General features: G+C 37.4%; 1 protein-coding gene across 1 annotated transcript; it reads right to left on the bottom strand.

The window, feature by feature from the left end:
- Nucleotides 1-2688: 2688 nt before the first annotated feature.
- LOC133309109 (FIP1[V]-like protein) lies at nt 2689-14656 on the bottom strand. Its single transcript, XM_061509848.1, has 9 exons — nt 13649-14656; nt 11074-11321; nt 10052-10178; nt 9902-9970; nt 9650-9790; nt 9327-9428; nt 8873-9222; nt 5414-7043; nt 2689-3935 (listed from the first exon to the last, which is right to left on the bottom strand). The coding sequence occupies exons 1-9, from the start codon at nt 14534-14536 to the stop codon at nt 3378-3380; spliced, it is 4113 nt and encodes a 1370-aa protein (XP_061365832.1). The 5' UTR covers nt 14537-14656; the 3' UTR covers nt 2689-3377.
- Nucleotides 14657-15375: the final 719 nt, after the last annotated feature.

Raw genomic sequence — 15375 nt, forward strand, 5'->3', positions numbered from 1 at the left:
GTACTCCCTGGAGTACATAGTGTAATTTGTAAACAAAAAATTTATAAATATAACATATCTCATAAAACATTATATACATATGATAAGGGATACAAATTTTTTAACGATTATAATATTAGAGTATTACTAATAAAATTATCTCTAAGACTAAAATTATATTGTCGCTCATCACTCATGACTTGTGTTCAAGTATAAGAATCTCCTATTAATAAATTATCTTTAAGTCTCTTGCAAATGCTCATTGAGCCAACAACTTGCCTTAGCCCTAAAATTAATGGGACAACCATCCATCTACCTAAATTTTCTTTCAACGAAATAAAAAAATAAATTCAAAGCTCACTAAGAATATACAATTAGTAAATGACAACTGAATATGGTATTAGTAACCCCTACCCCCCTTTAAAAAAATAAAAAATTTGTGATTTACTTTTTTATCACTTAACTCCTAGGATGTGTTTGGTTGAGGTTTTCTTTTGGAATACATGAGGAAGTGTGAGTGGATATCCCAAAGTACCATGTTTGGTACAAGTTCATAAAAAAAAATTCTATGAAAGAATTTTGCATAGGAAACCATATGTTAGTTGATTTTGTGCTCAAACTCACTGCTTCAAAATTCTATTTGAGGTGTGGTATTTGGGAAAACTGGGGAAGTAAAAAACTAAACGTGAAAATTGTGACCAAAGTGACCCTGCATATGTGTAAACTGAGTGACCCATTCTCATCTACAGATCTGGAGATATGATTGTCCACCGCCAGAAGCTTGGGGTTTTGGCGGGGGAGGACGATGGTGGAAGTTGCGAAAATACAGAAGATAAAAAAAATCAAGTTGTAAGGAGACACCTATCACGTAATCATGAATTTGTTTATGTCAGTGTATTCCGCAAGAGAGTAGATTTCATCTTCATTATCCAATTGATTCATCAATACTTCTGGTTTCCACCATTTTTGGTGGTTAAGAAAATCTTTCTCTGAGAAAGGGTTTCACAAAGATAAAGACAGAAGTATGGTTGATGGAACATTGGCTTGTTGGAGGAGAGATGTCATAGCAAGCTATTGAGATTCAAAAAGTAAAAAGGGTTACTTTTGTAATTTTATATCACTTTCCTATCAATATTTTATCATCAACCAAATATAGACTTACAAAACTTTAGTCAATCCGGTAATATTTCGTCCAACGAAACAACTTTTTTTCAACTTTAGCAGCAAACTTACTTTCTCACAATTTCCCTAGTAAAAAAAATTTCTTCTCTACCAAACACCCTCCTATACTTTTTTCTTATCAATTACTCATTGTGGTTTTTTTCCACCTAAGTTCACCTTTACCACTGTTTATAATTGAGCTAACTTGCCCATTTCACCTTTTATGGATTACACAAGTGATAAAAAAATAAATCATAGGGGAGCTTATGAACTTGCAACTATCTAAACTCCTCCCTACTAGGTTCAGCTCAACTTAAACCAATTCACTTTTAAAAAAAGTATCCCAAAGTATGAGCTTTCCATTGGACGCAAGAAATATCCTAATAACAAATGACGAAGAAAAGTAATTTACAATTGCAAATATATTGAAAAAAATAATGTTTCAAATAATGGAGAATGGAAGAGACATTTACAAAGGTAATGCATGTTTAGAATTCCAAATCTGAGTTAAACTGACCTATTTTCAAGAGGAAACATTGTTTTTAATTGATAAATGTCAATGGAAGACCAATAGTGCCTCCATCATACAACACCAAGGCGAAGCCTGCATCATAACTTGCTGCAGCCAACTTAAAATTTCAAGTAAATGACCTGTAAAGACTTAAATTATTTTTGGACTCTCTTAGCTATTGTTAGACTTTGTTCTTCTTCCTTTGCACTTTTATACGAAGCAATGGCTTTTATTAAAATGACATGTGTTTTCCTTTCCTACTTTTTTGGAAGACTTATAAAAAGAGAACCTACAAGGTGTTACGTATATTTTTCGTCAATATAGACACAAAAAGTATTTGATAAAAGAGTAAAATGGGCAAATTAGCTCAATTACAAACACTGTTAAAGCCTAAAGGTGAACTTGGATCAAAAAAAATTACAAAGAAATAATTGATAAAAAAAAAATATAGAGGTCTAAGTGATAAAAGAGTAAAACAAGGGTTTATGTATTTTTCCCAAAAAATTATTGGATATGCAAAGCGAGTGGGGGACATAGGCACCTCATAGTGAATTGTAGGAAGAGAGGCGTCAAATTATTAGGGAGCAAGCGCACTTAAAAAAGACAATAGACACCGCTATATTACTATTAGAAATTATTGAATATGCAAAGCGAGTGGTGACATGGGCACCTATTAGGAAGGAAGCACATTTTAAAAAGACACTAGACACCACTCCACTAGCCAACCAACTAAAGGTGCTTTCTTTACTGGGCTAGGCGAAAAAAGAACAAATCAAGGTTAGTTGAGGTTATTATCAGGGGCAACGACTAGGCACCACCAGCAACTACAAAAATATCATTGACGAATGGCTATGTACTGGTCTTTTTATAAAAAAGAAAATCATTTTGGCTTCTCGGTTTGCAACTGTAGGTTCCTTTCACTTATTTCTGTTAAGGTCATATATAGCAAGAAAAAAAACATATACCCTTCAAAGATTCAAAGATTTGGAAATGGCAATAAATTATGCTTCTTTCTTCTTTCATTACTTGTTGAAATCCCTAACCTATAACTACGTGTCATTTAATTTCTAGATACAACAAAAGCTCAACGCTTTAGTTTCATGACTCCCGCATAAAAAATTAAAAAAAGATATAGAAAAGAGCGCAATCAGTACTTGCTTACAGAAGACAACAGAAAAATAATCCATGACATCTATGATTCAAAAAGACAAATAAAAAAACACGGTTAGGAAGCAAGCATCATTATTTGGAGCGCCCTTCACCAACATGTTTCTCGTTTTCCAAATACTTGGACCTGCAAGGCCACAAAAGGAAGGTGACAGTATCAGGCTCAATGCCTCACCAGCCATGCAAATGGTTTCTGAACGTCACATTGCATCCAGTCTTCGTCACGTTCACCACGTAATCCTCATCAACCCAGATCATCCAAGTAAGAGCCACATCTGGACACCCAAAATATGCGCCACCTGTAGTAACCAGTTCATGTTCTACATTTTACCTGTATATACAGTGTACAATGAATTTATAGGTAGTATGGTTACATGATTACATTACTGAAGTACAAATTATCCCAAACTCTTAGTAGGTTCTGTTTTCAACATTGGACACTGAGCATGGCTGGTTTGCCAGGGTTCAAGATTTTTTTAAAGATCAGATAGCAGAAAGTTTTGCAAGGCAAAACTAGATTAGACTTTCAGCCTAATAATGATGGCCCCAGATGTCTCATTTAGTTACTGATCCACCTCCTTTTTCGGGCAGGTCGCTCTTGTTTGACCTTTGAATCCACTGGATTTTCAGTTTTGGCAGAAGGCAGTGGTTCACTCTCTAACTTCTTGATAACCTGGGCCTCTTTCTCACTTGGCATGGGAAGCTTGAAACGCTCACTACGCTTCTTCAACCTCTCAACTGTGTCAAGGTGCCGATCCCCCAATTCTTTTGAATCAGCATCCCTACTCTCCGTATCTACAGAATCCCTTCCTTCAGCTGACAAGAGATGTTGGTTCTCAACATCAACTGTCTTAGCAGATTCATCCACAGGTTTCCCAGCTTCTATAGACCCATCATTATTATCCTTATCAATGTCTTTGAACTTCAGGGAAGAAGAGGACTTGCTGATACTAAAATCTCTTTCCTTATGGCTGGTCCAGCGTTCCAATTTAGTACGTCCTCTGTGAGAATCTTGCGGTTCATCATCTGAGGACATGCCGTCTCTCTGTTTTTTGGACAAGCGATGCCCTGGAATTTCATGCTCAGGACGTTCTTCGTTACCAGATCCTTTCAAGCCCTTCATAAATAGAAACTAACTATTATATAAAACAAAACCTATTATCTAATGATAATTTTCCAACATCAGTAAGAGCTTGCACATTGAAGAGAACTCCACAATCACTTTTTGTTCAGAGGGGATGGGGGCAGACAAAAGCAAATTGCAGTTAAAATATAATTCCAAGGCTTACTGCTAATGAAAAAACAAGCTCCAGAGAAATAAGAAACAATAATTCATTTTTCCCAGTATACAAAGTCTCAACCAGAACCCTGCTAAGAACATTAACACATATGTCAAATGCAATAAATCATTAAGGAAATTCAAAAGTGAGCCTAAGGTACAATTGTAGACAAAATAACAAAACCTCAGCCTTATCCTACTGCGTGAAATCGGATATATGGATCAAATGATACCGTTTGATTCTTATAAAAAATCCAATTTTCAATAAATCAATTTAGGGCGAGGTCATTTTCACGGTATCTCTTAAAAAGTGGTTACCCACAGGTAACAACCTAGAATTAACAATTAAATCATTACTACTCCATGTTAAAAAGATTCAAAAACATTTTACACTCCCGTCAAATACATCTTTGAGGAAGGGCGAGGATCTCTAACTGTGACTAAATCCTGACTCGAGATTTGTTTCATAGCCGGCTTAAAGAGTTGAAGCTGGTGAGGATACCCAAGGGGTCAACCTCCTAAAAGAGGTAATTAGAGTCGGTATAAAAAAAATATATTATACGCCGGTTGCCAACTCGCTAACACAACCCCCCCTCTTTTATCAATAATAACCATATTAATAATAATACCCAAGAAAATAATATTACTAATAATAATAATGACAATAAACTAAAGGAGAGTAAGCTAGTAAGTGATAACCCGATTATGCTGAGACACAAGATAACCATAACAACATCGTTTCTTCCAATCACCACTCACTTGGATGATATTTCCGATGCAATCAAATAATGTCACAACAACAATAAACTCTCATTCAAAGCATCATAGATAAGTAACAGGAGATTACCTTATAATTTTAAGATAATAGCTTGCAATAAGCTATCAAGATACTTAAGAGTAGGTCCCATATTGCAGCATGTTATAAATTCCTATTAACATTTGCCGGATTTATTAAACCTCATCATACATTCTTTAAAGAACCACTGAACTACTTTCAAGACAAAAAGGACAAAATCGTGCCTCAAAAGGGCATACCTTCTAATTTCAACCTCCTCCCAATATATGAAGTTGGGGAAAGAGGAATAATGAAAATGTGTCGTTAGTCATTAATGATCAAGCCTTCCTTGCCATACTTTATGTGGCTTGAGACAACACTTCATATATTACCAGCCACTAAATTGCAAAACAAAACTCACCATAATTCTAGACATTCATGATTCGAAGAGGCACATATGGAGAATGCTTAATTTCATGTAAAAAGACTATTTTACACTCCAGATAGAGTTTCACTTTTTACATGTAGGCATAAAGCATACCTTCTCATTGGTTGGACCACTTTGATTTTCTTGACTTCTCTTGGACAGGCCTAAACTATGAAGTTCACTAACATCAGGTTCTTTGCTTCTCCTCAAGCCCTCTTTATGCTTTCTATCATGCATTCTTGGATTATCTGAAGCATTAGCAACACGATCACTACGACTAGTTGACCTTTCCTGCCTTGATCGCCTTTCCTCACTAGTATAATGATTTCCCTGGGAATAAGTATCATCACGCCCCTTATGATGTGGACTTTCATCCCGAATTCGGTCTCTCCTCTTCAATTGTTCATTGTGTCGCATTGCTTCTCTAGATTGGTATTCCTTTTCAGAAACTTTATGTTCATCTTTAGCCCTAACATGGCCAATCCATACTTTATCTTCAACTCCTCGTCCACTTCTTACAGAACTCCGTCCTTCTTCTCTTTCACGCTTGGGTAGGTGCTCTTCATGGGATTGTTTCATCCGATGCCACTCCTCCCTATCTCTCTGCCTATCACCCCTATCCCTCAGATGCCAGGCCTCATCTTTCTGCCGATTAGCGTATTGATCATCAAGGTTATTTCTACTTCTTTGTAGATCATCTCTCTTCCGTGGATCCAATACTTCATCTCTTTCTCGCTTGCGTCGACTAGCATTTTCTCTATAGCCATGCAGAGTTTCTTCTTTGTCAATATGCTCCCTCCTAGGATATTCCTCATCTTTCCTCCTCTTGCTATGGTAATCCTCCACCGCTTCGTACCTAATCCTCAAGCCCTCAGCTCTTTCCCTGTGTCTTGACCCAACATCCTTATCATAAGGAACCCTATAGCTACCATTATCCAACTGTTTCCTAGAATGAAGGCTATCTTCTCTGTCATTTCTCTCATTTTCTCGAACCTTAGCCCTATCCCTCTTCCTAGGCTCATCATTTCTAACCCTTCTGCTATAGAGATCATCATCTCTTCGTGCCCAATCCATGTCAGCCCTTTCTTTTTGCCTATCAAATCCATCAGTATTTGTGTGCAATTGATGAGCTGAGATAGGATGCCGATCCTTGTGAGGATATGAACCCTCTCTACCTTTAAGCACCATGCGATTTCTTTCAGGTTCTTGCTTTCCATCATGCTCTCTTCTATACAATCCCTGCTCATTTTCATCAGGGTGCAGTCTGCTGCTACCCAGATGTGCTGATTGGGGATCCTGAACTACTTCTTCCTCAAAACCCTCCTGCCGCTTCTGGTTATCCCTGCTGCTTGCTGATCTTGCTTTGCTGTTATCACTGCTTCTTGCAGCTTTTGAGTCCTCCCAATCATCAACTTCATCAAGCAAAGGTTGCTCAACTCGAGATGTTAATTTCTGTCTTTTTGCTATCCCATCCTCAAGGATATCTATTTTGTCTACTGTATTTAAATCAATTTCCTCCTTTTCCAATCTGGGACTTTCATCAGCTGTCCCAGTTTCCTCAAGCTCAGTATCTTTGTCCTCCACACTAAACTCCTTCACATCCTTAATGACAGGAGATGACAAAAGTGCACTATTTCTACCTCCCATGCTTTCAACTGACTCTTCTTTTTGGCTGTCATCAGTTGTCAATTCTCGAACAGGAGTAATAGGAGGAGACTGACCACGCACTCTTTTTTGCATCTGCCTGTAAATACGAAAGCAAATATGGTATTCATAAATTGAAGATCAAAATTACCAAGCCTATTATATTCAGACAACAGTTTACTAAAAAAATGCAACCAAAATACACACACACACACACACACACACAAATATATATATATATATATATATATATATATATATAGGGCAGGATAAATTCACACCGATGTAAAAATAAGAAGTCTTACTCAATCTTAGCCATTAATTTACTTGCATCTAACAACTCACATATCTAATAAATCAATGCCGTTAGACATAAATAGGATCAACAACTAAAATTAAAAGTGTAACTTACACTATATATATATATATATATATATATATATATATATATATACAGACATACACACACACACACACACACACACACACACATACATATCTGTGTGTGTGTTTTCTGAATAAATGATAATTTTAACTACACCAATGGATGTACACATGAAAATATTCCTTCAAGCAAGAAATGTAAGTATCTGATAAGAGGGATACTCTTTTTTTTTACTCTAATATAATTTTGAAACAAGAAAATCAGCTTTTCACCTATGGTTGACATCTGATGGTACCGAACTATGTAACAGTAAAAGAAAGCAAACAGAAAAGGAAGAAATACTCTTTATAACTTCAATAATTTGCTAATCTGATACCAAATTGATGGTACTGAGCTATGTAACAGTAAAAGACAGCAAACAGAAAAGGAAGAAATACTGTTTTATTTTTTTGAAGAAATACTATTTATAACTTCAATAATTTGCCAAAGAAATACCCATTGACAATACCAGCAACAATACAAGAAAAGAGCAACAACAGCACCTCATAACCCATTACACAGACTCAACAACAGGACAATGGTAGTGCTGAATAAAAATGCAGAAATACACAATGACAGTAATAAAAAAGACACAACAGTGGCACAAGGACTCTTAAAGACAAATTACAGACTCCATGATTCCTTCAGCTCCCTGATTATCCATCTTCCAACCGCAAGAACCCAGGACCCCAGCTACTGAGCACCACATTCAGCTGCTACCCCACTCCCACAATATGAATATTCTCTCCCCCTCACACCATTCCCCTCATTTTTTTATTCCCTCACCATCCGTGTCTCCTCCCACTAATTTCCCAACATCCCCCTCTCCATTCACCACTTGCCATGTGTCATTCCCTCTAACTAACTGCTCTTTTATATATTTCTTCCTTTTCTGCCCTTCTAAACTTTCAGTATGTTTCCCTTCAGTATTCTCAGCTCTTCTTTTGTATACTATTTTATAAGGTTCCAGCTCCTTGGGCCCAGCTCCTTAGGCCCATCAACATCTTAGTGATTGCATAATCTTTATCTTAGATTCAGCCTTCTTTTTCTCCAAGAAAAGATATGTTGAATATGTTTCATTATGATCTACATCATGTTCATAATTCCTTCTCAAACAACTCAAATTCAACTGATTAATGACAAAGTAAATGAATTCAAGGCAAAATTACTGTGACCTATTATCAGCCATACTCATGCTGTCCTGATTTAGGAAATCGTTTACCAATTATAACAACCCTTAACATGAATTAATTGACTAATTAATATTGATATTTAAATCTCCCCTAGTTCATGGAGCATTATGCATACAAACTAAATACGTAAAGACTCACAGGTGGGATAAATTTCCAAGTCTTAAATTTAATCAGCATTCACTGATTTGTGGATTCCTATCAAATGAAACAAACATGATGGAACAAAAGTACAACAGAGGTGAAAACACAAACATACAGATACAAGCTGACATTGTAAAATTATTTTCTTAGGGAACAATCACTACTGAGTACCTTTCCTCACGAGAGGAGCTGAAATTGCCACCAAAGGACCTAGGATTTTTGCCCCTTGAACCAGTGTAGTTGATTGGTTCTTCCTGTGGGAAGAACAAATTCTGATCTCCGTTAGGTATGTTAGCAGGGTTGGAATTCATAAATGGCATTCTTCTTCCTGCAAGCTCTTTCTTTCGACCATTATAATCCTGTGGAAAACCATCAAAACACTCCGGCTCCAACCTTGGAATTTCATCTCCAACTACATGATCTTCTATAAAATCCTCTTTCCGAGGTTCTCCACCCTCTGGTTGATCTTGGACACCGATTCCTGCAGATGAATCATCATCTTCTGTATCCTGTAAAACAATCTGTTCACAAAAACACTTAGTAGTGCATATACTGCATATACAGGATGCACAATCAAAGGGTTATTTGATGAACACATGCTTTATATGAGAAAATCATCAAATACCTCAATGACTGCATCTGAATCACGGATTCGAGGAGGACGGGTATCAACGGAAGGAAGACGTTCGCCATAGCCACCTTCCACCTGTATTGCTCTACCAGTTGGCTGGTAGGAAAAGAATTTATTTGAGCTTGGAGACAGAATTACAGAAGGGCAAAGTATCTACCACAAACATGTTATAGTATATTGACCAGCAGCAAGTAGGCCAACAAGCAAAAAGAAAGCACACATCTAGATCCAACATCAGAGAAAACGTCTTTAAAGCTGGAAACACAAATACATTTTGAATAATTTTTAAAAAAAATGGTATCTAGACAGATACATACTAGTGGTGGACGCAAACGTCCAGAACCTTTCATGACATCACTTTGTCCAACATCTGACTTCATAGAATTTGCATTTTCAACAGGAACATCATGTATACCAGTAGCTGCAGCTAATTCAGGGGGCAAATCTGGGTCATACTCCTGGAATGAAACCAAATAGATGATTAACATTATAAAAAAAATCAGTGCAACAAAACACTTCAGAGAGGGCATTGATTTGTAAATAAATTCAAAATACACAAGCTCCTCTACCTGCTCTGTTCGACCACTCTCATAAACACGGATCTTACTTTGCATTGTAGACTCCAGGCGTAGTTGCTCCTAAAATGTCAATTGCAAGGGTTTTTTTAGTCTATGCTAAATTTCTGGAGAATATTGAAATTTGAAAGTTAATAATATTACCAGCTGTTTGCAATAATCTTTCCAGCTGTCCTCATTCAAACCAAAGTTGAAAAAATCTGATGCATCAACATTTGGATATTTCCATGGTTTCTCCTCAAAACTCTCAACATCAACATCAAATATAGTCCTGAAAATAATTTGCAGGTTTATGTAAGCACCAACTGAGTGACACACATCAACAAAAGCATCAAAATAATGGAAATAAAAGTATCCTGCGTCAGAGATGCACTTGTGTTGTAAGATTCTAAATTGAATAAATTGGCACGTGATGACAAGCTCTATAAATTATAAATATAAAATCTTATTCATCAGCAAGGTATTTGTCAGTGAAAATGCTCATAAAAAAGAAAGCACATTGCTACATTAATGAAGTGTAGGAGTTAGCAGTTTTATTCATATACCACCAAGGAGATAAACCACAAAACAGAACAAATACAAGTTGTTGGAAATAGTGGTAGTGAATCAGTGATTAATATATCTTTGGAAAGATTAGATTCATAGGAAATTGTTTAATTCTTGATTATTGCTCTTGTAAATATAAGATGTATTCATTTATTCTTTTGTGTATATGACTATATTCATATTAGAAAGCTGAGTGCTACTCACTGATGCATTTCACATCCTTTCCTAGTCTATTTTCAAGTCAAGTTAACAATGAAATTCCAAGAAAAGTAAATAATGAACTTGACGCAAACGGTAGCCTTGACAACTATTTTTTACACAATACTAGAGATGGTCTAAAAGTAATTGACATAACATATTTGCAGTTTATATTATTAAATCAAAATTACCTAAAAGTCGGACAGGTTCTAACAATCCAAAGGCAAAGGAAAAAAGACATGCTGAATCTAGCCTCTTTCCACTCATTAATCATTTCTTAAGAATTCCAAACACTTCTCTCCTAAATTACAGTGCTACTCAACCACTCAAAAAATGCCTTCCAAATTAAGCAAATGATAGCAGTCACTTCAAACACAAATAAAGACAAAATAAAATTTAGTTCATGAACATTTAAACATTACTTGTGAGAAGGAAGTGTGAATTCCAATCCACTACCAAAACCCCGGCCTGCTGCACTGCTTCCCCAACCAGGTAGTCCAGGACCAGCATGAAAACCTTTTTGCATGGCAGCACCTCCTTTTATTCCAGGTGGTCTCCAGTCCCCTCTGCCACGACCGACCATGTTAGCAACTGGACGAATCTGACCAGGAGGTCCTCCTGGAGCAGAAGTAGTAGCTCCAGGCATTGGTGCCGCACCGGGCCTAACATACTATACAACAATAAAAACAAATCATTAGATCTTTTCCATTTCAATAAGCCACAATTCATCATATATTTATAAGCAAACCAAGGAAAGAACTATCATGAACCTATAACAAATGAAAGATTCAACTGTCTCGAAAAAATACAACTAGGTTCTCGTCTTCATTAAAAAATTTAGATCTAAGATCAAAATTAGTCTCAGTAAAACTCCAGAGAAGTAAATGCATTCGTGCAGGTAAAGATGAAAGCACTTCGCTTGAAATGCGTAGGTTCAATTCAAGCTGTCAGCAAATCCCCTAGGTAGGCAATCTATAAATACAACTATAAGCCCTCATCAAGGCTTGAGGCATGCCCTAGCCTTTGAATGGGGTAGCCTGCTCTCCCCCTAAACCTTTTTATAGTAATCAGCAAAAATTAGGTTATCTGATTACTAATATACAAAGGTTTGATGAACACCGAAGCCACTTTTTTGTTCATGATACACAGATAATAGAAATACATAAAAGCAACAATTGTTAATGAGGCTCCACCACAGCAGTAGGTGGCCATGCTAAACAATGAAACCAGTTGAAGAGAGTATACACCTTCCCCTGGAATTGAACATTTTCCAGATTCAAACATAATTAAAGGTTGCCAAGAAGGCACAATACCTGAAAGTAGGCCATGAGTAATTTCATAATCAAGAATAATATTCTTGACAGATGTAAAACTCATCAAACGAGGAAAACTGCTTGTATTCAACAAAAACATCAAGTAGTTATCCATATATTTTAGCATTTTTCTATTGCCTAGCCATTAAACTTAAAACAGAATCCAAAATCATCTACTATCTGTCTCCATTAGTACAAGATAGAGGGTACATACAATGATTATTAATGCTATTGCTTTGTATATTATAAACAACAACAAATTTACAACCAACTTCTTCACCAAAAATTATCTCTATATATATAACATGGTATATATGATGAGGTCACAAGTCTGTAGAAAGAACTTATTTAAGAATAAGTTATGAGGCATCTTTACATATCAGTTTGTCTTCAAAATTCAATGATCTTTACTTTTCAAGCATTCAACACAATTGTTTAAGTGGCATCAATAATTAATGGAGGCATTTTCTTGCTCTTTTTCTATCCTTTTTCACTATGGTTGTGGGTTATAAATTAGATGTAAAACTTACAAGTAACTTATTACATTTAGTAGAGGCACCATATTCAATTTTCACAGCTTTTCTCAAATGACATCAGCAAAAAGTATCAAGCAGTTTCAATTCACCACAAAGTTAAAAAAAATTAAAAGGTGTACCATAAAATAATATTAATTGGTAAAACTGCTCCACTCCACTCTAAGAAGAAGCATTCATTTGTTTGGTTAATAAAAAAAATGAAAGAAACCCATAAATAAAAATTTCAAATTGGTTTATATTTAATACAGTAACCTGCACCAACAAACCTTGGGTCTAGCAACAGCCTTTTGTACACCTATCCCTTCTCACTCCCTAAGGAAACTTAAGAACAAGGGTGTGTGGAAAGGTAAAGATTAAGTCTCCACTCAAGACTCACCAAATGCAGAGGCACGTGATTACCAAAGATCAGAGAACACACTAACTCTATCATTGCACTTACACATATATCATGCCATGATTCTACACTGATTTTTTTATTTTATTTTTGGTTCAACATTTGTAGACAACCACCTCTTGCATCCTTGCTACATCACATCCTCTGGTTGCCCTTTAATACTTCTTGTTTACAACAAAAAAAGGGAGTCAAAGATCCAACTTCCATGTGTAAACACCAAACAAAAATTTCTCCCACACCGTACATAACATTGTCACTGCATGACATCTTCATATGACAACAAACATTTTGGTCCTTGAGCCCAAGCCTTTGCTAGTATACCAAGAAAACGAGTAGAAAGTGCATGACTCCATGCACAAATTATTAAAAAGTGTACATACATTAAATTTAAATGCTTTCCATGCGTGTAAGCCCTGCTAAAAAAATTTCAATGACAGAAGACACCAGAAGTAAAAGAGGATCAGGTAGCCCAACCGGAATCACGCACATCTTAGCCTCCCGATTACCATTAACACATCATTATCAAAGTTGGATTGGTTGCTATTTGTCACGGCCATTTAGTTTTATTTTCCATCTTTTCACAACAAAGGCGTAAGAAAGAAATATAAACCCAGATAATTTAAATCATCAAATTTCATTTGATCAAACTCCAATATCAAGGTTTACAGTTACAAGGCAAAACATGTACACTTCATTCAATTCATACTATAAAAAGAAACCCCAAATACAAGTAATGCCCTTTCAAGACACTGACCTTAAACGGGGAATGAAATGGGTGATACCCATGATTGCCATACCCACTTTTAGGCACCAAGGACACACCGCCACCGCCAGCAGCACATTTCGCCGTTTCTGCAGCATCCTTCCTCTCACCATCCACAGGCAGTGTTGTATTCTCGCCCCACTCTTGCTCCTCCACACCCTGATTCGGATCACCACCTGCCACAATAACAAGTCCACCATCTTCATCTTCCTCATCATCATCATCCACCATCCCACCCCTTTCCATTGCCATGTGGTTGTTGTCATTCAACACTATCTGCAAATCATCGTCACTGTCACTATCCCAATCATCGCCCTCACCTCCGTTGTCACCACCTTCATCCACCCTCAGCGAAACTCCGGCTGCCGCGTCACTTGATAACCCCGGAATAACCGGCTCTGAACCGATGTCGTTGCCGGCATCGTCCTCAATATCAAATTTCACCTCTCTGTCCACCAGATCAACGCCCTTGACCTCAACTTCGCCGCCATCGTCCACGGCAACCCGTTCCGTCGAAGCCCTATCCGCGAATTCTGCATCAAGAACCCTAGCCCCGTCTCCATCAGCTGATTCTTCATCTTTATGGACTCGCGGGTCGCCAGAAGCATCTTCGCCGCCGCCGTCGATCACGGCATCAACGGCGACGGCAGCAGGGATGGATTCGCGGCGGTCGGGAGGAGTGATTTGATCGGGCGCAGAGGAATCAGAGTGGGGAGCGGCGTAGGAGATCTGTGGGGCGTTGAGATTGAGATTGAGATCGATGAAAGAGGGTGCAGGTGAAGATTGGTGGGGTTGAGGCGCAGAGGATAACGATGATGAAGAAGCAAAGGGTCGGAGAACGTCTGTGTACAAATCTCCGAACTCATCGTCCTCTTCCATAGTTTAGTTTTGGGACAAGCAAGGGGCAAGAGAGAGACGTGTGTTTCTTTGAAGAGGGTTTTGTATTGAGGTTTGGCAAAGAGTTCCACAGCCGATCTTGTCTTTTATTAGCTTAGGTTATTATACCACCATTTTAGTTCTCTTACGGTGCACCTAAAATTATTCACTTACTTAGATTTGTTTGGCATGTGAAAATTGGGGAAAAAATTTGAATTAATATCATTTTAAAATATTTTATCTAATTAATACAGTAAGTTGTACAAATATTTGATGCATAATTAAGTGTGCATATGGTACGTGAGCAATTACCATGTAGCAAGCTTCTATGCTCAACTAATTGTGCAATCAAATGAGTGTGTAACTTACTAGATTTTGCCATGTAATATTATTGTAGTTGTTTGTAACATCTATGAACCGATTGCAAGTTTAAACACATTTTGATATGAATACAAAAAAAGATTATGATGATTATAGAAGAGAACCTGGGACGATCCCAACGGTGTCACGTGGCAAAATCCAATTAATTGTTACTTAGGTTTTGTTCTGGATGGCCCAACAACACACCGGCCCAAAGGTCCAAGCCCAACCTCAACTCCCTATCCACGTCAGTCCTACCAACTGTCAACCCCCAATGTGATGATACTCCTAAGGAGAAGCACCAAAATGTCCCACCTTGGAACCTTAACCCCCAAAGGTGGCCACCGTAGATACCATAAGAGAAAACTGCCTTTTGCCCCACGCTGACGTCGCCAGGCGCAGGGGGCGCAGTGCTGCTATCATAGCAGCGTCTGCCACGCCCAGCACTGCCACCCTTAGCAAATCCCAAGGAGGGTTGACCC

Source organism: Gastrolobium bilobum, unplaced genomic scaffold (assembly GCF_033153095.1).
Source record: "Gastrolobium bilobum isolate Gb01-03AN ecotype WA unplaced genomic scaffold, APGP_CSIRO_Gbil_v1 utg9959, whole genome shotgun sequence".
Lineage (NCBI taxonomy): Eukaryota > Viridiplantae > Streptophyta > Magnoliopsida > Fabales > Fabaceae > Gastrolobium > Gastrolobium bilobum.

What these genes read in the sequence shown, in the direction of transcription:
- LOC133309109 (XM_061509848.1), bottom strand. Translation starts at nt 14,536, where the DNA reads ATGGAAGAGGACGATGAGTTCGGAGATTTGTACACAGACGTTCTCCGA. An exon ending in CATTTCATTCCCCGTTTAAG is followed by an intron (nt 11,322 to 13,648) that starts GTCAGTGTCTTG and finishes ATTGTTGTATAG; the next exon opens with TATGTTAGGCCCGGTGCGGC. An exon ending in ATTCAGATGCAGTCATTGAG is followed by an intron (nt 9,223 to 9,326) that starts GTATTTGATGAT and finishes TTTTGTGAACAG; the next exon opens with ATTGTTTTACAGGATACAGA.